Here is a 25,762-nt window from a genome sequence, read left to right as displayed (position 1 = left end):
AAGGCTAATTGGGGCGGTAAGAGTTTTTTTCTCAGAGCCACCAATGCCTGGAATGACCTTCCGTTTCATGTAAGGTCTGCCACGGAACTCCTTTCATTTAGGAAAGGTTTGAAGACATGGTTGTTTTCAGATTAGCCTCAGTTTGAGCTCAGGGGTGGAGGGTTCCAGGTACAATGTGCTCAGCGCCAGGACACCCTTGGGTAGAGGTGCACTTTATAAACCCATATAACATAACATAACATAACCTTAGAGGGATCTCAAATATCAGAAACTTATGGGTCAAGGGTGGGATGGTGCCGTTTGATACGCTACAAAGTGAATATGAGCTAGCCGGAACTGAATATTTTCGATATCATCAGATAAAACATGCACTACAGTCCAACCTATCAGTGGGTACCACCCCCTGGAATATTCTCCACTGGAGGACAGGTTGCTCGATGGCTACCTCCCAGACAAAGCAATTTCCCTGATCTACAAAAAGTTAGTAAACAACATGACGGACCCCCTTGGACCGATACAAGAGGCTGGGAGGGGGACGGAATAGAACTAGATGATAAAGACTGGCAGGAATCAGTGGCCTCCCCAAGGGAAGTAGCAATCTTGTCTAGATTGCGCCTAGTCCAGCTGAAAATGTTGCACAATCGATGTTTCAGGGCCCAGACTTGTCCAAATGGGTAGAGTGATGGATGGAGAAAATGTGGTGTGCTGGGTACCTTTATTCACATAATATGGGAATGTAGGAGTGTACAGAAATATTGGGAATAGATCCACAAATGTATGGGGAGGTATTAGACACAGTGAGACCGGATGTAAAGCGATGTCTTTTGAATGTATGGGGGTCTACCGATTTGACCAGCAAAGAAATGTTATGGGTCACCCTGGGCGTAATGGTGGCAAAAAGAAATATCGCAGGGCTGTGGGGGATCAGAGATGTTACCCAAAATTAAGGACTGGAAAGCAGACATGGACAGGTGCATGATCAGAGAGAAAACGGTATATATTGCAAACGGGTGCCCAAAAAAGTTGTCTGCTATATGGGCAACTGGAATATATATAGGGGGAATATATGTGCTCCACCTGATCTTCCTCCCCTTGACGAACCACCAACGCCTTAAATTCCTGGATCTACACTGTCTCAGTGAAAGTAGTATGCAATGTGATGCTGTAACATTGTCATCTCTGTAACACATACTGTCTAAATGGATAATGTTTCTTCCCTCTTTCTGCACCTCTGTTGCTTTTTTGTGCAGGTCTCTTGTCTCTTTCTGCACCCCTCTTTACTCTCTGCACCTGTCATGCCTTATTCTGCACCCCTGTTCTTTCTTTCTGCACCTTTCCTGCCTGTGTCTGCACCTCTCTTGCCTAGTTCTTTAACTCTGTTGCCTCTTTAGGAACTTTTCTTGACTCTTTCTGCACCCCTTTTGTCTATTTTTGCACCTATATTGCTCCTTTCTGCACTTTTATTGCCTCTTTCTGTACCTCTCTTGCTTCTTTCTGCACCTCACTTGCCTCTTGCAGCACTTCTGTTGCTCTTTCTGCACCCTTCGCGCCTCTTTCAGCACCTTTGTTACTTCTTTCTTCACTTCTCTTCCTTCTTTCTGCACCCTCTCTTGACTGTTTCTGTTTACCCCTCTTTTTTCTTTCTGCACTTCTTTCCCTTCTTTCTGCACCCTTGCTGCCTCTTTCTGTACCTCTCTTGCCTCTTTGTGCACCCTCCTTTTGCACCTCTGTTGGTACTTTCTGCACTGCTCTTGCTTCTTTCTACACCTCAATTGCCTCTTTTTGCCCTTCTCTTGGTTATTTCTAAACCTATGCTGCTTCTTTCAGCTATTCACCTGCCGCTTTCTGCACTTCTCTTGCTTGTTTCTGCACCTCTCCGGCATCTTTTTGCACCTCTGTTGCCTCTTTTGGCACCTCTGTTGCTTCTTTCTGCACCCCTCCTGCCTCTTTCTGTACCCCTCTTCCATCTGTGCAACTTTCTTGCCTCTTCCTTCACTTCTCTTCCGTCTTTCTGCACAGCTTGTGCCTCCTTCTGTACCTTTGTTGCTTTATTCTGCACTTCTCTTGCTTCTTTCTGCACTGCTCTTTCCTCTTTGAGCACCTCATTTGCTTCTTTCTGCACTTCTCTCTCTTCTCTTTCTGCACCTCTTTTGCCTCTTTCTGTACCTCTGTTGTTCTTTCTGCACTTCTATTGCCTCTTTCTGTACCTCACTTGCTTCTTTCTGCACCTCATGTGCCTCTTTAAGCACATCTGTTGCTTTTTCCTGCAGATCTCTTGCCTCTTTCTGCACCCCTCATTTCTCTTTCTGCACCTCTCTTGCCTCTTTCTGTACCTTTGTCGCCTCTTTCTGCACTTACCTTGCTCTTTCTCCACCCTTTGCGCCTCTTTCAGCACCTCTGTTGGTTCTTTCTGCACTGCTGTTGCGACTCTCTGCACCTCATTTGGCCCTTTCTGCACTTCTCTTGCTGCTTTCTGCACCTCTGTAACTTCTTTCTGAACCTCTATTGCCTCTTTCTGCCCCTCTCTTGTTTCATACTGCACCTCACTTGCCTCTTTCAGCACTTCTGTTGCTATTTTCTGCAGATCTCTTGCCCCTTTCTGTACCTCACTTGCCTCTTTCAGCATCTCTGTTGCTTTTTTCTGCAGATCTCTTGCCTGTTTCTGCACCCTTCTTTTCTCTTTCTGTACCTCTCTTGCCTCTATCTGCACCCCTGTTCCCTCTTTCTGCACCAGGGAGCCTCAGGATTCACGGGGACTTAATTCCCCACCTTAAAACGTACCATGGGGTGCGTTTACACAATTGTCACATCAAGTCCCGCCCCCTTCCTTCACCACTGTGCAGACGGGCCCTCTGGCACGTTGGAAGTTGGGGGATTAACTCCCCTTGAATCCTGAGGGTCCCTAAACATGTCATGAATGATGTCATATGTGACGTCATCAGCAGTGCATTGCGGGGCGTCAGTTATAGTTAGCTGAACTAACTATAACAGCCGAATTTCTTTGGTTTTGTACGAGTGAAATGTCCAACCAACTATAGCATGCCTCAAACCAATGGTTTCTTCAGTGAATTCCTAAGGTTTATCTATGATGTGCCTGAAACCTATGGGTTTTTTCAGTATATATATATATATATATATATATATATATATATATATATATATATATATATATATATATATATATATATATATATATATATATATATATATATATATATATATATATATATATATATATATATATATAGGTCATAAGGAGGGACTAAGGGCTACTAAGCACTTTCTAGGCAACAGATCTGCGGAATTATATGCTCATAACAATGTTATTCTGGATTTGATGGACTGGTGTCTTAATAACAATTACTTTTCTTTTGGCAGGGATTTGTGGAGACAACTTCGTGACGTGGCGATGGGATCCTGCTTCTCCCCCAGCTATGCGTGCTTGCACGTAGGCTGGTGGGAGGAGCAGGTTCTCGCCGTCGCGCACAAAGTGTGGGTAAGGGAAAAGATTGTCAAATATCTTAGATATATTGACGATATTTTTATTCTCTGGCAGGGCAGTGCAGATGAGGCACAATCATTTGTGGACGAAATTAATGTCAATTCCCTCAATCTGCACTTCACTTCGCACATCAGCCCCTCTGAAATAGAGTTTTTGGATACCAGGATATATATTGATGCCAATAGAATAGAGTCCACTCTATTCCGTAAACCCACTTCAGGTAATACCACACTACATGCCTCCAGTCTCCACCCGCAACACACGTTATCCAGTATCCCTTATGGAGAAATCCTAAGGATTAAACGGATTTGCAGCTCTACCACGGATTTTGAGAGGTGCATCATTGAATTAAAGGCCCGGCTAAAAGAACGTGGCTATTCTGATCGCACCTTCAACCAAGCTTTGGTCAAGGCAAGGTTGAGAAGTAGGGAGAGCCTCTTGCCAAAAACTAATGAAGAAATTGATGTTGTTTTGCAAGATACTGAGTCTGTGGCCAATACAGTTTCGGAAAAGACAATCTGTCCAAGATTCATCACAGCCTACAGCAGTGATGAAAAGGCCATTCAAAAGATTATTCGAAAAAACTGGCCTATAGTCTTAACTGATAATATTCTCAACTCCACTCTGCCCCGGACACCTACTGTCACTTTTAGACGGGCAAGAAATATGGGATCATCTTTGGACACTAGTAGTCCAGAACTGAAAACAAAGGGCACATGGCTAAAAACTAAAGCTGTTTTTTACAAATGTTCGCATTGCAGGGCATGCAAATTCGGTGTAAACATGACCCATTACCGTACACCGTTTAATATGAATGAAATTCCTATCAAGGGCAACCACGACTGCAAAACTGATTTTGCAGTCTATGTTCTGACGTGCACCTGTGGGTTAAACTACATTGGTAGTACAAAGGCCCAGGTGCACGTCAGAATTCTTCAACACCTCAGAGCAATACTCCATAAAGACCAAGCCTACCCAGTAGCGCGTCATTTTGCGCTCAAACATAATCAAGATCTGCAATGTTTAAAGTATTATGTAGTAGGGTCGGTACCTCCTCTGCGAAGAGGGGGTAACAGGGAGTTGCTTCTGAGACAATTAGAGACACGTTTTATTCTTCAGTTCGACAGCAAGTGGCCTAATGGGCTCAATAATACAGAAGATATGCATAACTTCTTATGAGGCTCACTGTTTCGGTCACTGCTGCGGTTAAGTTCTGATTTGTTGTTTCTAGTGCTTGTTGTTTTCGTGATTTATGATTGCCCTAGACTAATATGAAGTTTCACATCAACCTTATCTGTAATTCACTCATTATAGTCTTCGTAAGTTCTATTCATCATGATGTATCTCCAGTCAGGTGGGCAGTCAGGTTCCCTGTTGCCCACCCACACTCTTTTGGATTACAAGAAGGGATAAACCTATACTATTTATGATATATAATAGATAGTCAGGTTCCCTGTTATCTATGGGATTTTAATTTATCCTTTCTAGAAGTGTTTTCTGTCCTTCGGCCACCATAAATTCGTGGCACCCCTTCCCCTTTTTTACACTTCCAGTTTTATCACCTCATATTTAATCACTATATTTATTCCTCACTTGTAAAATCATGATGAATTATTGTTTTTAGAATAGCATTTAATACTTACCTTTTTATTACATAATATGGCTTTGCACATATTTATAGTATTGGTAATGTTTATACATGCATTCTCTGTTAACATTAATGTATATATATATATATCATGGATTTTAATAATTTTTGTGATGTGAATATCTGCACTTTAAATTTAGCCTCTTTGCACACTAGATAGGGTTGGTTTTAGGTGGTTTTACACTATAGCACTTTTTTTGCTCATTTGCACATTCTGCCGCCAAAATGTCCACCACATACATATACGTAAGTTCTTCATATAAAGGTTCAACGGTGGTCATCTTCATCTATGATGACATATTGGATTTATCCAATTATTACGCTCTGTGTGTGGGTTTTTTTTGATTCAGGGATTTGAACCCGTTATTTCTGTATACAAATAATAATGCTCACAACGCGCAATAGCATTTATGCAGTTATTGTTTTCAAATATGTACTAATTGACCACAACTGCCATTATGGTTCATGAATGTACATATACCCTTTACAATACTGTTTCATTGAATCCAATTTGTGACACGAACATGTATTGAGACACATTAAGTCTGTTGGCTATATCTACTTACCATGTGACCCAGTGGGAGGCGGCCGAGAGGCGGAGCACTTTGCACTTTAAAATATCACCTAATGTTACTTCCCCTTGCATGTGAACAAGGGCTGCAAGGCCCGAAACGCGTCATGGTCGGTTGTACAAGAAAAACCTGCAAATAAAAAAATCAGTTCCTGATACTTGTGGTCTGTCTCCTGCTTCGCCAGTTCTCGCAGATTGGAGGTGGCAATTCGGAGTTTCTGCACATATATGTTTGACACAGTATTTAAAGACCCCCATTGGTAATTTGAGGCCATGTGATCAAGGCCGTTTTGTGACGGCCGAAACGCGTCATGCCGATGGCGAGGAAAAATAAAGCCACATCTTAAATAATCTACTTTTGGTGTTTCGTGATCTGTTCCACGGCGGTGCGAGGAGACGCATTGCAGGACCCTTTGTTTTGATACAATTCAGGCAGAATACGGCCGTTTCTGTCTAAACGGATCCTCTCTCCTACAACGAGTTGCTGTACGGATATGGCCGAAACCGCGCATGCGGATTGTTCTTTGACCCGGAAGGAGTAATCTTGGCAGCAGCTCCCCGTGCAATCTGGAGAACTACGCGGCGAGCACTTCCAGCGAGAACGCGGCGTTTCCGAGTAAACCGTTGGTGAGTCGAAGGACCCCCTAGGGATTACGAGGACTCGTGCGGTAAACTGGTGAGTGCATGCCGCTGCTCATTCGAGCTTAAAGTTGTATAGCACGGGTGGAGAGATACTTTAAACACCGTACAGTTTGCGCCCTCAGTTTTGAGAAAAGAATTCGTTTCTGAAGGGCGGTGGCTAAAAGAACTTATTTTTCCCTCCCAATATGTCTTCATCGGCGGAGGCAATGAAAAGCCGGGAGGCATTGGCTGATGCCATGTTCGTAAACCTGCCAACAGTCAGATCAGTTGCAGATAACAGAAATAACAATAACCCCAATATAGATCTTAAGGGGAAACTGAATAAATTGGAAAAACTTTTAAAGACTGAGACCACAAAATGGTGGGAAAAGCGATCCCTTGAAAAATATCTGGAAGTGGGAAGAGTCCCGAGGGGGTTAAGGGTACTTATAGCGCCATCATTTGAAAACCCTAACCCTCTCATGCTAAAAGAATGGGCTACTAACAACTTGGAGGCATCCAAAAATATGATTTGCATTTTGATCAAATATGCGGAAATCGACAGGATTGACATACTCAAAGAAATAGAAACACTTAATAATGAATTGGATGCTCATAAAGAAACTGAATACATCAAAAAATATTGTGAAGAAATTAACACTCGCCTCAACAAGCACCAAGAAACCATTAGCTTGCGCAAACAATACAAATTCGCCAGAGACAAACAAGATTATGAAACTGGGAGAATTTTTACGTTTGCAAGGAAATATGACACCATGAAAAGACAGGCAATGACACCAAAAGCCGTTTCCCCAGCAATTAATGAAAGTGGTGAAATAATTGTGTCAGAACAAGAATTAAGTTCCAATGCAAGTAGTGGAGGCTCAGATGACGAACGAGCAGCGGGTGTTTCTTCAGCAGTACCCACTCATTATGCACCATCGGAGGAATTGGGTTTTTTAATCGAGGACAGGTTGAAAACTCTACGGCCAAAAACCCAACAGCAGCGGAACAAAAAAGCAAATGCAAAAACCGCAAGTGCCACGAAAGAAGGAAATGTCGCAGGGAGAGGTTTCGCAAAAAGAGGGAGGGGCAAGAAATGGTAACTGTGTTAGAAACCGATAATACCTCAAGTCTGCCCACTAACCATGAATCCGGCAATCCAGATATCATGGACAGCGAACCTACTACCAGCCTAGATAACACTGTAATCAATTTATCTGATGAAGTTCTTTCGAAAGCAGAGACACAACTTTTGTCCTTGGGCCTATCCTTCTGTCCCAAGAATGGTTACAATTACGTACAAACCAGGATTGATACATTCAAATTTATCCGCAAACTGAAGTTAAAAAAGCATTTTAAACTTGCTCATGCCCAGGAAAAAGCCACTACCATCAGTAGCTCCTTACATCCTTCCTCCATGTTCCAAGTAGCGGACATAGGGGCATTGCAGACGGCCCATGAACTGGCATTGGATGAGAGTTTCTCTAGCATCAGCACTCAGACCAAATGTAACAGAATGGGGGTGAGTATCAATGCATCAAGTGAAACCCCATTTAAACCTAAATCCACATTTATGCCTCTGATGCCAAAGGATGCTATTGACACTTTTAATGATATGATCACAGAGGACCTGAAGGCTTTGCAAATTAACACTTCCAGGAAAAACAAAAGACTAAAATATATGGAAAAACAGTACTTCAAGTTAATGAAAAAATTGCGGAACAATTCAAATTTGATCGTCAACAAGGCTGATAAGGGAGGCAATATCGTTATCTGGCCAAAGGATCAATACCTGACAGAAGCTGATTGCCACCTCTCAAACCCTTCCTGTTATCGAAAAGCGAACTTGGGGGAAGTACGTAGCCTTAAAGAAAGAATCCATAAAGAACTTAATCAATGGAAGAGGGAAGGTCTTTTAACAAAGCAAGAACTGGGGTATCTGAAAGTTGATCATCCTTTGACCCCTACCATGTACTTAATACCCAAGATTCACAAACAAGTGTCTCCGGTCCCAGGCCGACCTATAATCTCGGCCCAAGGTAGTCTCATGGAACCAATGTCTAAATATGTTGATTTCTTTTTGCAGAATTTTGTTGTTAGTTTACCTTCCTACATTAAGGACACTGGGCACTTTTTGTCTAAACTCAAAGAGGTGGAATGGAAAGAGGGATATAGTCTGGTTGCCCTCGATATCAGCTCCCTTTATACCAGTATCAAGCATGCAGATGGTCTTAACGCTGTACAGTATTACCTTAGTCAACGTAACCTTATGTATAAGAACCATAATGAAATGTTAGTCACTATGATTAGGTTGTGTCTTATGAATAATTACTTCTTATTCAACAAGGAGATTTATCAACAGCTTAGAGGAGTAGCTATGGGGGCATGCTTCTCTCCAACCTATGCATGCTTGCATGTAGGGTGGTGGCAGGAGCATGTCCTCAGGCATCTCCCTGAATTCGCCAATAACATCGTCCATTATTGGAGATTTATTGACGACATCTGCATGATTTGGAGAGGGGATGAGGAATCTGCCATTGATTTTGTCAAAAGCATCAATATTAACAACTTGAATCTTTCTTTTACTAGCCAAATCAGTAAAACTAATATCCAGTTTTTGGATGTTGATATTTACATCCTGCACAACACCTTAGCCACCAGACTCCATCGAAAAAATACGGCAGGCAATTCAATTCTGCACGCGTCTAGCGCGCACCCCAAACACCTCATAAAAAGTATCCCGTATGGGGAATTTATAAGGATGCGCAGAATCTGTAGTCTTGAGTCTGATCTGAATATCTGCCAGGAAGAGGCAATTCAGAGATTTGTAAAACGTGGTTATACTATGGATAATCTTCTTATGGCTAGAGAAAAAGCTAACAGAGCCAGTATTGATGTTGTTAGAGAAGAAGGTTCGGAGATTGTTAGTGAAGATGTAGAGAATGCCCCTAAACATGACATCAATACGGTCAGCTTAATTACCACCTTTAATACTGAGGAGAGAAAAATCAGGGGCATCCTAAAGAAACATTGGCCTATTCTCCACACCGATATTAATCTGTCTCCTCTACTGCCCACTGAACCCTCCATCATATTTAGGAGAGGACCCTCGATGAGAGATTATTTGGTAAGAACCAGCCCAGAAGTGAGCAATAACATAGTCAGAATTTCCAATAAAAAGGGTTTTCACAAATGCATTTCATGCAGAGCGTGCAAGTTCGGGGTAAACACGGAGGAATTTCAATCCCCTTTCAATCCCATGCCTACACCCATTAAAGAGCTGTATACATGCCGTACAGACCACGCTGTATATGTTTTGGAGTGTACATGCAAACTTAAATATGTGGGAAGCACCAAGTTACAGGTGTTTAACCGCATTTTGCAACATCTAAGGGCAATAGTGAACTCCGACTCCAATTATCCTGTTGCCCGGCATTTCGAACTTGTACACGCTAAAAACTTGAACCATCTTACCTACTTTGTTATTGACTCCGTCCCTAAAAACATCCGGGGAGGGGATCGTGAAAAGATTCTGCGACAATTAGAGAGCAAGTATATTGTCCTCTTAAATACCAGAATACCCAATGGGCTTAACAGGGGGAAGATTTACAAGTTTTCCTGTAAATATACCTTTGAATCAACCCCTCTTGTTGTAAACTTGATTGGAGCAATCACTGTCAGTAATCTTTGTTTTCCCGCTGTAACTTGTGGAATCTATTCTTTGATTGTTAGCCCAATTTTCAGTAGATACTGTATAAATTGTAATAAGCTTTGCAAACTTATCTGATTTGTTCACAATGGTCTTGGGCGTTTAAACTTTATTTAGTCACTATGGCTATAGTGAACTTTGAGCATCAGCAGTAATGCCTATTTGTTTTTAACTGTGGAGGGTTTCACAACACTAGCGCAGGTACATGGTGTTCATGACATCTTCGTGTCATGATTTATTGCTTTCATAGCATATATGTACTCACTGCGAAATCTTTATGCACTTCGGGCACTTGAGCACTTCTTTTCCTTGATAACATAAATGGAGGTCGTGTATTATGTGTTTTGGACATGCTATGATAATATTTTGCACATATGTGTTGACTGTCATAATATATGAAATGAATTCTATTCTCTCATTTGGCATTAATGTATATACCTTGTAAATACGGTTATCAGATATTGCACTAGCACTTTATTCTATTTTCATGATATTGTAATGTCCATTTGAGTATTTGTATTTTGTACATATGTGCATAGCGATAGTATTTTTTCTATGTCCTTGACCCCCTTGACACACTGTTATCATTTCTACCTCTATGTTTGACACAGTATTTAAAGACCCCCATTGGTAATTTGAGGCCATGTGATCAAGGCCGTTTTGTGACGGCCGAAACGCGTCATGCCGATGGCGAGGAAAAATAAAGCCACATCTTAAATAATCTACTTTTGGTGTTTCGTGATCTGTTCCACGGCGGTGCGAGGAGACGCATTGCAGGACCCTTTGTTTTGATATATATATATATATATATATTACCTACTGGCGATAGCCAGTAGGTATATATAGTTAGGATTGTTTTCCATAGGAAATCCCCAACATTCTATTGGGAATAATTTTGGCCCTGGTTGATGAATCTTCGCAAATTTCTCAAAGAAGATGGCTCGCTCCGCTCCGCTCCTTCCCTGAAAATTTGGGTGGGATTCGTCAAGTGGGGGCTGAGAAAAAAGGGGGGTCCCAAAACGTGTTTTCCCCATGTTAATTTCCATAGGACCTTTAGACTCAGCTACAGCTTGAACCGCTGAAGGGAATGACACCAAACCTGTCAAGATGGTAGTGTCTGGTATGCAGATCACGCTTTTGGTAAAATAGTGTAAATCCCTCCAGTGGTTCCTGAGAAAATTAGAAGAGAAATCAATTATATATCTATAAGCGCGCACACAATTTTTTTTGGGGGGCGGGGCTTGGGGGGGTTTGGGGGGCTTCTCTCTTTTATTTTTATCTGTTTTATTTAGATTTCGAGGGTGCCCACGCCTCGTTTTGCCCCCCGAGATCACCGCCGCGGCCCGAGCCGCCTCAAGATGGCCGCCGCCTGGTTGTGGGCGGGGCCGGGAGGACGTGGTTTCCGCTTCCCCCTGCCTGGGGGAAGCCTTCATGTGCCCGTCCGGTCTCCCGTGCCGAGGGGGAGACCGGTGAAATAGTCAACAGGTATTGTCTGTAAAATCGATTTGTAAGGGGCAGTCTGAACCAGTCAGCACTGGCTGCTGCCCTCGGGGGCATAAACTGGGTCCGTGCACTGTGGTAATATGGGACGTGCCCTCTGTACTCCAGTAATGTGCGACCAGATCAGTAAGCACAGCTGCTCTCAATAACTGTATAGAAACACCCATTTCCTTGTTACATAACATATATAGTGCAAGTTCACATACACACTTCGAGCTTGGATGTTGTTATTGCACAACAGTGGGATTTAAAAATGAAAATAAACATTTCACAGGGACTCGTGGGGCTTTAATCGCAATGACCGTTCCGCATAAGTCTGGAGAGATTTCCTGGTTAATCAATATTCCGTTAATCAAAACCTTCAGATACAAAAAGTGCTTTTAAAATGTAAATTTAAGTAATCCCCAGACTGTACCTAGTGCAAATGTTTTTATAACTATTTGTTAAAAGCACACACGTCACGGCTTAGCCAGTAGCTTCTTCACAATATCTCTCAGAAATAATAAATGCGAGTAGCCACGCGGCAGAACCTACCAGAACCCTCCCCCCCCCTTCTTTCTTCCTCCTCTTCCTTCTCTCTTTCACACTCGCCGCTAGACCACCGGGGCCAACAGACCCGTCGGCGGTGAAGTACAGCAAGCACAACTAAATGTCATTGTATACAAGCGTAACCCTTTTATTATTATTATTATTATTATTGGGACATTTGTAGAGCGCTGCGTTACGCACACCGGCGTGTCCACACGCTGAAAGTGGGAGAGGCAGCTAACATAGGACACAGAAACTGAGCGGACACTTATTTAGAGTAGAGAAATGTTTTAAGTTTCGCTCGGAACCTAGTCTCCTCCGGTTCCAGGCGCAGGTCCGCTGGCAGTTTGTTGCAATTAGTAGCCGCTAGGCATCTAAAAGACCTGCCTCCCATGCGGGCTTTTTTGATTCTCGGGATCCTCAGTAGGCCGCCTCCTGTGGATCTAAGCGCACGTGTTGGTTCGTACACTTCGATCAGTTTAGTCAGAGGGTCGGGTGCCCTGCCATTCAGGATGCGATGACAGGTGCAGAGGGCTGTAAGTGCCCGAATAGATACTGTACTGTATTGTATTATACCTTTTTCAATAAAATACGTTGAAATATAAAACAGAAAACAAAAAACAGTTAAAAAAAAAAATAATAATAATAAATGCGCGTCTTGAAGAGGCCTCGCGGGGGTCCATCAATACTCGCTCTCAGGCTGTGCAGGTGAACACACGGTGCACATTGACACATAGCCAGGCAGCAGGCGTGCCGCAGCCAAGGCTTGTTTATCGTCTGCCCCTCCCCCGGTGTCAGCTCAGGAGACCACGGACTCACATTCAACTCTTGCAATGAAACACACCGGGCGGAGGAGTTTACACCAAACACAAGTCGGGGAACTGGTTTTCTACAATGCCAGAAGGATGGGCGTGTTGTGGCCCTCAGCCCCCCCGCCCCCCCCCCCTCCCCCACACTTCGCCCACTAGTTGTAATCCAGGGACAAATCACGTGGTATACCAGGGGCCACACTCTTTGGGGGCCCTGGGTCCACTTTTCCATTTCAGCCCAAGCCCCCGCGGAGCGTCAGTCTGAGCGGTGACCCCGAGACCCCTCTGTAAGATCGGGAGTGAATGTCACCGTTTAATGAGACACTGGGACTGAACTCACACGGCTCTAGGCGCTACAAGCACCGGATCAGAGACAAGGCCAGGACAGGAGGGTTAAAAACAAAGCAAGTCTCGCTCCAGTACAGACGGTCTCTTTAACTACAATTACAACAGTCTTTATGGACCCAGCGCCCGCAGATATCACTAAAAACATTACACTTCGGCTTCAAACACGCAGCTGAAAACTGCACAAAAGTACAAGCACAGCCCCCCCCGGGTGAAAAGAACTCACCTGCCTGTGTCTGCCACGCACCCCACAATTCACCTGCCGCAGATCACACGGCGCGCTCACCTCACACAGCCCCACAACTTACCTGCCGTAGATCTCACGGTGGGCTCACCTGCAGCAGATCACACGGCGCACTCACCTGCAGCAGATCACACGGCGCGCCCACCTGTCGCAGATCACACGGCGCGCTCACCTACAGCAGATCACACGGCGTGCTCACCTACAGCAGATCACACGGCGCGCTCACCTGCAGCAGATCACACGGCGCGCCCACCTGTCGCAAATCACACGGCCGCGCCCACCTGTCGCAGATCACACGGCGCGCTCACCTATGGCGCGCTCACCTGCAGCAGATCACACGGCGCGCTCACCTGCAGCAGATCACACGGCGCGCCACCTGTCGCAGATCACACGGCGCGCTCACCTACAGCAGATCACACGGCGTGCTCACCTACAGCAGATCACACGGCGCGCTCACCTGCAGCAGATCACACGGCGCGCTCACCTGCAGCAGATCACACGGCGCGCCCACCTGTCGCAGATCACACAGCGCTCTCACCTACAGCAGATCACACGGCGCGCTCACCTGCAGCAGATCACACGGTGCGCTCACCTGTCGCAGATCACATGGGCGCTCACCTCACACAGCACTTCCGAGTGAAAATCATGGGATTATCTGTGTCTGCCATCTACCTCCGCTATTACCAGTGACATCAGTAGTGTCATGAGGGGGTGGGGGCAGTTCCTGAACACCCTCCAGTCACCCCCAGCTGAAGGACAGAGAGTTGATGTTTAACCAGAGGCAGTGTGTGCACACAGGTAGTGTTTACCCACGGGCAGAGCCCTTTGGACAGCACAGGCTCAACGCAGCCACAGAAGGCGGGGGTTGTATGTTGATGACACACCTTAGAGATAAGTAAGTATATATATATATATATTCACAAAAAACATAGGTTAGAGACTATATATAGTTAGGAATTAGCCTTTAAAAAACCTCGGAAATTCACTGAAAAAACCATAGGTTTTAGGCCTTATATAGTTAGGAATATATATATATTAGCTTTTAAAAAACCAATGAAATTCACTGAAAAAAACATAGGTTATACACTATATATAGTTAGGAATTAGCCTTTAAAAAACCAATGAAATTCACTAAAAAAAACATAGGTTTTAGGCCTTATATAGTTAGGAATTAACATATAAAAAACCATTGAAATTCCTCCTATATAGTTAGCTGGACATTTTATTGATATAAAACCAATGAAATTCGACATATAGTTAGGTGCACTAACTATATATTTCGCGCATCCGCAATCCAATGCTGATGATGTCACATATTACATCGTTCATGACATGGTCAGTGACATCACTGATGACAGCTCATTTAACATCAATAATTACACCACTAATGATATACTTCATGTGATAATACAATGCACCTCCTTACACTCTAATACACCTAGTGTAAAATGCAAAGTATCATTTTTGAAACTATTGACACACCAATACCATTTACTACATACACACTCACTGATTCCTACGTCTACATGCACATTCATTCATTCACCCATAAGGTCACTCGTACATACAGTCACTCATCATTACAACACTATCATATGCACTCATACACCTATGCAGACACTCACACACTGCCACTCATCCATGGAGTTACTCACACACGTACTCAGACCTGTAAAGAATCAATCACACTTTGATTTCTTCATCTATATAGTTAAACACAGAACAGCTTACATTTTCACAGATATACTAACACATACTTACTCACTTATACAATCAAATCCTTCATCCATACTCTTATACATCCACTCATTCTTCAATATGTAAAACATATTTAAACTTTACAAAAACACACAGACACTGGATGATGTCATCAGTGATGTCATCAGTGATGTCACTGACCATGTCATGAATGATGTAATATGTGACATCATCAGCATTGGATTGCGGATGCGCGAAATATATAGTTAGTGCACCTAACTATATGTCGAATTTCATTGGTTTTATATCAATAAAATGTCCAGCTAACTATATAGGAGGAATTTCAATGGTTTTTTATATGTTAATTCCTAACTATATAAGGCCTAAAACCTATGTTTTTTTTAGTGAATATATATATATATATAAATATATATATATATATAGATATATAGAGGGTGGCTTGACATTTAAACCAACTTGGTGAGGAGCTGCTACCATAGAATGTCAGGTTGTTTAAATTGAAGTTCTGCCTCAGGGGGAGGAAGGGCCCGGGAGGGGGGGTGCACTGGATTCAGGGTGGGGTGAACTAAATTACTAAAAAATATTAACAAAGCGGGGGAATTCATCCTATTAGCATTAGGTCGCATTGTCATCTCCTAATCACAGAAGTCACCTGGAACAAACTCAGGGTATTCCCAAACTGTTCACACAGAGGTGGATGAAAGCTCCAGTAAACAACAAGAAAATTAAGAGTTACAAGCACTGCCAATACCAAAAGACCTTTATTTTTACTTATGTTCTATACAGTTTTTTTTTTAAAACATTGTTCAAAGAGTTTGATATCGAATTAAATATTTATGTGTTCTTACTCTATTAGAATACGAGTAATTGCATTAAATTCCAAGACCTGTAAAGTTATCTGTATTCATATTTAGTTGTATATTGTTTTTACTTAGGTTTACATTTGTTTAGTTTAATGGTGAAAATTTGTAACAGGTGAACAATTTAAGTAAAGTAGAAGAAACGTAGACAAAAAGTTTAAGTGTTAGCCTATAGAATTATAGTTTAATATTCTTTATGTCAATATTTACAGATAGAGAGTGATTGTTTTGAGGGCTAACATGTTGATATGTTGTTTCTTTTATATTTTTGTGGAATGCATTTTTAGTGCTTATATAGTGTTATGCCAGGTGATCATTACTTTGCATGATGCTGCATAAATGTTCAATTCTGTTTTAGTACAAAAGGTTAGTATATATAAAGCATGTGATTACTAGAAATGGGTTGTGATTGCTTAATCCTAGGGTTTAATCATTTGCAGGATATCACCATTGAAAAAGACAATTTCAAATGTAATAGGAACTTTACAACTTCTATGTTGTCCAATTTAACAAACATACCTAGCCCCTATTTCACACACTGCCACATCAGAGCAGGAATTATATCTAAGCAGTGTAGGGTCAGCTTAGTAATGGTAGGTTAGCTATAGCTGATTATGTATCCGGAACTCTTTTCCTCCAGAAATCAGAATGTATCCCTCGATCATTTCAATCATGAAAGAAATCAAAGAATTCCTCATGAACACATTTTTTCCCTAGATCACATGACTCTATTCTTCTCAGTCGCGCACATAACCATCTCTGGTTATGTAATGCCCTCTTCCGTGCAATACCCACGTACCCCCTTGCTTCTCAACTATGCTTCGTATTTGAAGTGGATGAACTTGTAATGAATATGTTACTATTGCCTTTACTACTTGGAATGCTGTAATTCTGTAATGCGCTCTGATACCAGCAAGGATCATGTTTGCGCTATAAAATCTATTGAAATAAATACATTTAAGAAATGTATGGTAGCTTAGGTGTGGCAGATACATAGCTATCTATGAACGATTATGTATACTACTGTGGGTAGCTTAGGTATTTAGCAGAGGTATGATAGGTTAAGTATGGTCTGTACCGTGGACAAGCAAGTTAGAGTAGGTATTGTAGATATTTAGGTATGGTATGTAGGTATGGTACATTAGGTATCGTAGGTAGGGTAGTTGTAGTAGGTGTAATAAAATATGTATTGTGAAACATGTCATAACATTTTTGGCTGGCATTTAAACATTTGCACTTCTAATGCATTTCTAGACTTTTTTTGCAAAATATAGTACTGAGAAGGAGAAGCATAAAAAAGGTATGGTTATTAATAAAGTAGTGTAAGCGACTAGAGAGAAAATTAAGAAGGACCTATGATGAGTCTAGTAAATCCAAATATAGGAAATTTACCATGCAGAAATAAAAACCCCTGCAACTCTCCCAAAGAAATCTTTACGGTCTTCAAAGTCATCACCAATGCCCCAATAGTCAGCTTCTCTCCAGATGCTTCTTGCTCTGTTGAGCGTAGTAACAATCTGGCTCTTTTATTCCAGAAGAAAATCATGGACATGTATTCCTCTTTTGTGGTTATGTTCAACCTGGTGGACTCCTTTTATAACAAATCTCCCCTAGACCGTTAAGAGGGCTCTCTCACGGTATTTCCAAATCTCACCTTGAATCTGGTAAAAGATCTTTTAAACACAGTAAAATAAGGTTCTCCCATGGATCCTGCCCCACTTCATATTCTAAAGCAAGGCTCAGAATGCATTGCACCTGTAATGACAAAGCTGTTTAACCTTTCACTTTCCTGTGGTCAGGTCCTCCAGCATTGGAAACATGCAATAGTCTAGCCACTTAAAAAAGAAAAATCATGACCCACTCTGTCTGAGCAACTGCAGGCTAATATCCATGTTACCCGGAGTCTCCAAGCTTTTAGAAAATCATATCAACAAAAATCTTTCTGCCTTCCAAGAATATAAGGAGCTTCTCCACCCCACCCAAATGGGTTTCCGACCATAACATAGCACTTAAACAACGTAGCTAGCTGTGGTCAAGGAACTCACACATCTTCTGGATCAAGGAGGGTCCGCAGCCACCTTCCTGTTAGACCTCAGTGCAGCCTTTGATACCGTGGACCACCCTACTTTCATTCAGAGAATCTCAAGGGTCGATATTGAAGGCAGAGCACTAGAATGGTACTCCTCTTTTTTGGAGATTTGTACCTTCCATGTTCTGGATCAGACTTGCTAAACAGCCTGGCTCCACCTTATCTGGGGGATTCCACAGGGCTGCTCCCTGAGCCCCACCTTGTTTAACCTTGATATGCTCCCCCAAGCGGAGATCTCCTGCTCATTTGGATTGTCATTAGTCTCATATGATGATGACACCAAACTGGTTCTAGCCAACTACCTCTGACTCCCTGCCTTCAGGAAGTAGCCAGTTGGATGGCTGGTTGTAAACTAAGGGCCGATTCACAGGACTAACTTAAGACAAAATCCTAAACTTACTACCATTTTCGTATTCACAGAAGGCACTTACTCAATTTGGTATTCACAGAAGACACTTACTCATTTTGGTATTCACAGAAGTTAGGATTCCTAACGTTAGGACTCCTAAATGCCTTCTGTAAATACCAAAAGTCTTAAAATTAGGATTTTACTCAGTTTAGTAGTAGTAAAGTTGAGAAAAATCCTAATTTTAAGACTTTCGGTATTCACAGAAGGCATTTAGGAGTCGGAAAGTTAGGAGTCCTAACTTTACTACTACTAAACTGAGAAAAATCCTAATTTTAAGACTTTCGGTATTCACAGAAGATATTTAGGAGTCCGAAAGTTAGGAGTCCTAACTTTACTACTACTAAATTTAGAAAAATCCTAAATTTAAGACTTTCGGTATTCACAGAAGGCATTTAGGAGTCCTAAAGTTAGGACTCCTAACTTCTGTGAATACCGAAATTAGTAAGTGCCTTCTGTGAATACCAAAATGAGTAAGGGCCTTCTGTGAATACCAAAATGGTAGTAAGTTTAGGATTTTGTCTTGAGTTAGTTCTGTGAATCGGGCCCTAAGACTTTACAAGGACCAAACAGAAGTGATGCTGCTGCCCAATAATACTTACAGCAACATCCCGGGCTCGTTATCAGACATCCTGAGCAAGTTGCCTACCGCAAAAAACTTTTTAAGGGGTGTTGTAATGTGGAAGGACTCCAGTCACACAATAGACCATTAAACGATTGCAGCCACCTGCTATGGCACCCCTTTCATAGTCAGAAGAGTGATAGTTCAGGCCCTTGTGTAGTCATATCTCAATTACGGATATGCCTTGTATCTTGGCTCACCCCGCTATTTTATTAGAAGGCTGCAGGCTGTGCAGAATGCCACTGCTCGACTCCTGATAAACATTCCCAAATATCCGTCTTATGCAAAGCTTTGAAGACATGGCTTTTCTGCAACTAATTCTCTGGAAGCTATTGACAACTTATTGTGTCTATTGCAGAACTGGCAGGCCCTTGGGTAGCAATGCGCTGTATAAAAACTTCAGAATAGAATAGAATTACCATGCCTTTCTCAGGGCTCCTGGGGCAGGCAACCTTCAAACCTACGTTCCATCAATCAGCACTTATGGGCCAACAGATTAAAAGAGACATCACCGTGCCAGTGTTTGCACCTGCTTCTTTTGAAGCCTGACAGCATTCTGCCATCCTGCCATGCTGCCATCCTCCCACCACGGCCCAGTCACCCTGTAGCTAGAGATAAATGTGCAAATCCGGTGCAAATGTCTATATAGCAGGAGTAAATGCTGAGTAGTATGCGTCTTCAATGAACTGCTAGCAAGTGTCCAGCAAGACTTTCCGCTGAGTTCTGCACAGAGATCTCGAGATACTAACCTACAGGGGGATCAGGCATCACCAGCTAAAGTGTTGATGGCTACCTGTGTCTTGGAGATGTGTCTGTGCTGTTTTCAGATTGGTTGAATGAGTGCATGTTCGTGTCCCTGAATGCTCTGTGCCTCTGTGGAAAGGTACTATAAAAAAAAGCAACAATTTAACGTCTCCGATGCTTCTTCTAAATGTTGTTATGGGCCTTTTTGTGACTCTCAAAATAAATTATGCAAGTGACAAAATACGGCCAGAGAAAAAGGGGAATTCTTGTTTAAAACTGTAAATGCGTATTTAAATTCAACCCGTAAAGCAATACTTTAAGTATTTTTATGCTATTTTAAGCTGGGGGAAAAGGAGAGATGTAACAGAGAACGCCAGAGATAACGAATGTGGAATGAATGTGATAAACCAAGTGAGAAACGGCACGTTTTCCAGCATTAAATATTAAGGACATTAGAGTGCTTTAACGTTTAAGAGTGGTTTGTTTTGTTTAACATTTAAAACATCGTTTTGTGTATTCCAAGCCACAGTGCAATTTAAGCTTCTTAGAGTAGAGCTGCTTCTAAAAAAGGAAATTAAGTTCAAAGAAAGAGGAACTTTCATGGTTTGTCAAATCTATTTCTTGAAACTTGGTCAACAGAGATGTCATGCTTAAGAACACAAGTATCACACCAGCAAATGAGGAAACGAGCTGACTAGTCAGATTTCGAAACCTTCAATGGTACATTTTAACTGTTTATTGTTTTAAAAAAAATCGTTTCAATTAGTTTCCCATGTGGGATGCTTAAGAACCTCACTCCTATATTTTTCAGATTTTTATGACTTGCAAATACTTGCATGAAACGGACCTAATGATTCGCCCAAAGACCAGAATGTTTCCTAACGTAGTAAATCTATAAAGCAAGTCGAACAGCACCAAGCATCTCCATGTAGCTGTGCATCAGCTGCCATAAATTGCATATACTAATGGCCTACAGTGACCACCTAGGGAGTTATATCTCTTTATAGGCTACTGATTTAATGTGCTCCTCTTTGGAATCGACCACTGGTGTTGTTCAGTTTGAGATTCCATTTCATGGAACCAGTATGATAGACATGAACATGTTATAAACAGCAGACACACGCTTCCTGGCATTGACGACGTAATGGGTAGTTCATCACTTTCCTTTGCAGCCCCATGGCACTTTGCGGATGCGTGCATTTCTGTGCATCACAGTGGCGAGTAGTAAAACTAGTTCATGTCTATAAATGCAGCTCTCTGTGCACACACAGAGAGCACTGAAACTAATGGGCTGCCTCATGGAAATGGAAGAAGAGGTCCTGGAAAGAGAGAGTGAGATGCAGCAACAGAAGGGAGCCGCTATGACAGACTACTCTGAAAAGGGGCCGCAGATGTGAGTTGTGATTAGCAAGATGTGCACAGCTTCCTGCCAACTACGATAAAACATCTTTCATTCACTTTTTTGCTGCGCCGGATGTCATTAACTCACAGTAAATGAGCCATCGTTCCATGCGGCTCCACAGGACTCTGCTCTTTGTGTGTGGGCTCACACTGCAGACAGTCCATTGCCTCCTGTCCAAAGTGGAGCATTCAATACCTCCAGCAGACTCCTGGCTGAGTCATCAAGAGCTCGTCTGCAGTGTCTGCTGGAGTCCCATGCAGCGCTTTTAATGCTTGATGAGTGCCAGCATGTAGCCATAAGGAGGGTGGGTATCTAGTGTCTGTCCAAGCTGACCACCAGAACTAACTGCAAAGGGCCTGGTCATCCAGTATACAACTATGTCAGGAGGTTGGCCGAGGATCAAGTGCAATCTTCTTGTTGAGCGCATAGCCCCATTGTACTAAACGTAATAAACAGATTTAGAACAATAACAACACTCTGGGGCTCCCCCGATGTTGGAGGAACACAGCTGTGCCAGCTCGATTAGTTGCCTACATCAGAAGCAAGATCCAACCTCGATGTTGCGTCCAGCCCTCTGTGACTCAGACCTATCCAGGAGCCCTGCGCTCCGTGACTCTGGGGACGATGCTAGACTCTGAGTGTGGGTCCTCTTGGAACTAAAGCAACACTAACCTTATGGGGGTCATGGCGGCAATAATCAACCTTGATTCTGAACTATCCAACTGTATGGAGGGGTCCATCGCTATTGCCACGACTTTCCCAGCTAACCGATTTAGTGTAGCTTTCTGTTTTATAATTGGGCGACAGATGCTTCATGTTTGGAAGTATAGGGAGGGGGTGTTGGAAGGGGTTTGGGGGGTTGTTATTCTTCAGTTTTTGTTTGTTTTGGCTCCGTTTGAGTCACTGTTCACATCATTGATTCTGCAGAAACTCCTTGATTTTCAGACAGTCCATCAAACGTACATTCACTCCTTAGGAACCGTGTCATACCATCTGGCCCCAGCCCCATTCCTTCTCGAAACTGGGATATGCCACGCTCCAGGTGCCCGGGTCGCTTCCAGCTCTTTTCTCCCTTGGCCACCTGTCTTTAGATGCCTGTCCTAGGTAAGCCCCTCCACGTCCTGACGTGGAATGTCAACTGGCTGCTAGACCACATTAAACGCGCTGCCATCCTCAAAAGCGCCTAATGTCAGTTCCCCAATATACTTTTTCTCCAGGAGACACATCTACTGGGAACCCAATGTTCTTTCCCTGCACAATATGGTTTCAACAGGGTCTGGCACTGGCCAGGGGTTTGGTCCATGCAAAACGGGCTGAAAAAGATGCACGCATGACCCAGCTCGAGACACACGCCGTACTGCTTGAGGTGGCCACGGAAGACACAGAAGATGTCCCATCGGCTAGGCAACTGGTGATGGTCCACGACGAGATCCGCCAGATCTCTCTGGATTTGGTCAAGATGTTCTGGCGCTCCTCCGTGGCGCGTGTCTATGGCTGGGGTGACAAAAATGGTAAGCTGCTCCATAATCTGGGCTCTTACCCCAAGGATAACAGAATCATTCCTGAAATCCGGGATTCCACTGGTGTCCACCACAACACGTCGGTGTCTATAGCCCAGGCCTTAGCGGGCTACTATTCACAACTCTATTCTGCCCGGACTCCCGGGGCCTCCCTGACCGACCTGCTGAGGGATACCTGAACCAACCTCCCCTGTCTCTCCCAGGTCGCCTCGGCGGACCTCGATCTCCCCCTTACCTCTGTGGAGCACCAAAGTGCTATCTCCCTACTCAATTCTTGGAGAAACCGGGTCCCGATGGCTCCCGCAGGAATACCAAGTGACCTATTGTGACATATTGGTCCCTCACCTTGCCAACCTTTTTAAATTGTTGGTAGAGTCAGGCTCTTTTCCTCCCAAAAACGACTTGGCACCATAGTTGTCATTCCGAAAACCCATCCACTTTCTCTTTCCTGCGCAGAATATCTCCCCATCTCACTTATCAATACTGAAATGAAACTCTTTGCTACTGTATTGGCGTAGTGCCTTTGTCCCTTGCTGCACGAGCTGGTCCATCGGGAACAGTGCAGCTTCATGCTCATCTGCGACACCGTATACGACGCCTCCACCTGGCCCTGGCACAACGCCACCTACTAGCCCCAAACTTGGCCCTGCTTCTGATAGACTTTGAGCAGGCTTTGAATACGGTGGATTGGGGCTGCCTGGATGAATTGCTGTCTACGATGGGCTTTGGCCCTCACTTCCGACACCTCATTCGAGTCCTGTATTCGAAACCTATGGCAATGGTCCTGACCAACGGTGCTTTCTCAGAAGCCTTCCCATCTGCACAGGCACCCGCCAGGGATGCCCTTTCCCGATGCTTTTATTCACGCTTGCAATGGAACCACTACCGTGCCTCATACGAAGTGACCCTCAAATCCAAGGGTGGTCTTGGGACCCTCACCAGGTTGATGTCCTTGTTTTTTTGGGCCAACCCAGAGACCTCTGCCCCGTGCTGTTTGGATGCGCTTCGGAGGTTCGAGGCAATCTCGGGTCTGCGCCTCAACCTGGTGAAGTCTAACCTGGTCCCCCTCGACCCCTCAAGAGCCTGCTTTGACTGGCAGTCCTCTATCCCCCAGCGGAGACAATCGTTTAAGTATCTGGGGTTCTGGATAGCCCTCCTTCCCTAACTAGAGTGGGCCCTCAATCTTACACCCCTTGTCACAAAAGCCAAATCCGACCTTAAACATTGGCAATCCCTCCTGCTCAATCCCCTAGACAGGGGGCCCATTTTTAAAATGATGATCCTCCCTCATTTTCAGTATGTTCTCCAAAATATTACTTTCCATCCCCCAGGCAGTTGGTTTTGTGAGTTTGACAGGATGTTCACAAAATGTCAGTGAGGGAATGGAAGGCCACGTATGGCCTGGACCCGTTGTTGAATACCTCCCTTTGATGGGGGTATGGGAGTGACCAACCTTCACCTTTATTACCTGGCCACCGAGTCATTGTCATCCATGAATGGTTTGCTAGACGCTGGTCCGACCTGGCCTACTGGACAGAGCTTAGGACCATGGACTTCCCACAGATTTTAGCCTACGTCTACGGGACCCCCATTCCGTCGATCATCCCTCCGATCACCAAGGCAGTCCTCACAGCCTGGCGCACTGTTCTGCGTCACACACAATGGGATAGGAAACTCACTTGACGTACGCCATTGTGGCACGGTACCTAGCTACGCGAAGTATCAACCCTCCAAGGGTTTCATCAGTGGGATTGGAACGGAATTACGCTCCTTGGGAATGTTTGGGTGGGGGACCACATTTGGGCTTTCTCTGACCTGCAACAACGCTATTTCCTCCTACCTACTTCTATAAATATATGCAACTTCGTTATGTCCTTACCACTCACGTCCCACACGGTACCTTCCTTCCTGAATTCAATCCGTGAAAGGCTCATGTTTTTATGGGCAATTTGGGTAAAGGGGGGTGTTGCAAATATATCGCTCCTTTGTGAACAACGGCCCTATCACCTTAGATGCATTGAGCACTCGCTGGGAGGGATGGGTGGGTCCCCTGGAGGAAGTGGACTGGTGTGATGCCCTGAAGGCTCCCAAGACCCTGACATGCTCTTCGATACTATGCCTTATTCAGCTGTATTATCTCCACACATCATATCTACACAAGCCTACACAGGGCAGATCTGCATCCCTCGCCGGATTGCACACCTTGCGGCCAGGCCCCAGCCAGTCTGGCTGTGCCCTGAACTCACCTCCTTCTGGGTGGGTATAGAAACTGAACTCACAAACACTTTGGGATGGCAGGTCCCACATGATTCCATCCATCTTCTTTTGGGGGAGTTTGACGGCTTAGATGGCTATCGAGCAGACAAGTGTTTCCTGTTAACGGCATTGGCAGTGGCCAAAAGAGACATTGCAGCGGCCTGGTCACAGGCAAATCCTCCCACTACACGCAAGTGGCGCAGAGGAATGGACTGGCGTGCGGCCCAGGAAGAACCTCTTTTTGAGGCCCGAGGCTGCCCTGCGAAGTTTGAGAGGGTGTGGGGCAAGTAGCTGAACATGATGGGCTGAAATTCACGCGGACTTCACTTTTGCTCTGTGGTTTTATTCTAGGTCTGAGTGAGAAGCTACAGAAGCCTTGTATTGTGATTAGACTTCCTCATTATTTGTTTCTGATTGACACTGATGTATCGTGCCTTTCATTGCTGCCTTCTTATGTTTTTGTTATTATAAATGCTAATAAAATCTATATATATAAAAAAACGAATGTATGTCTGTCTGTTTTGTCCTTTATGCATTACTACACCATTCATCCGATCGGCATGAAACTTTGAGAAGTTGTTGAGTACACTCCCGCGAAGGTTTCTTGCAACAATAAATAAATAAATAAATAAATAAATAAATAAATAAAATTGTTAAAAGTTGT

General features: G+C 43.6%; 1 protein-coding gene across 2 annotated transcripts in view; it reads right to left on the bottom strand.

The window, feature by feature from the left end:
- Positions 1-25,762, bottom strand: part of PARP8 (poly(ADP-ribose) polymerase family member 8) — a 670,996-nt gene that overhangs the window by 489,772 nt on the left and 155,462 nt on the right. The window contains exon 1 of one of the 2 annotated variants that reach the window (XM_086960613.1): positions 14,099-14,181. The exons of the other annotated variant lie outside the window; for it this stretch is intronic. Within the exon in view, the coding sequence (XP_086816739.1) occupies positions 14,099-14,148 (50 nt within the window). The 5' untranslated portion in view covers positions 14,149-14,181. Of the gene's footprint in view, positions 1-14,098; positions 14,182-25,762 lie in introns of those variants that run through there. 2 annotated transcript variants of the gene reach the window in all.

The sequence above is a fragment of the Lissotriton vulgaris genome, chromosome 3_1, assembly GCF_964263255.1.
Source record: "Lissotriton vulgaris chromosome 3_1, aLisVul1.2, whole genome shotgun sequence".
NCBI lineage: Eukaryota > Metazoa > Chordata > Amphibia > Caudata > Salamandridae > Lissotriton > Lissotriton vulgaris.
The sequence above is the reverse complement of the archived record's forward strand: the minus strand, read 5'-3'. Positions and strand labels throughout refer to the sequence as shown.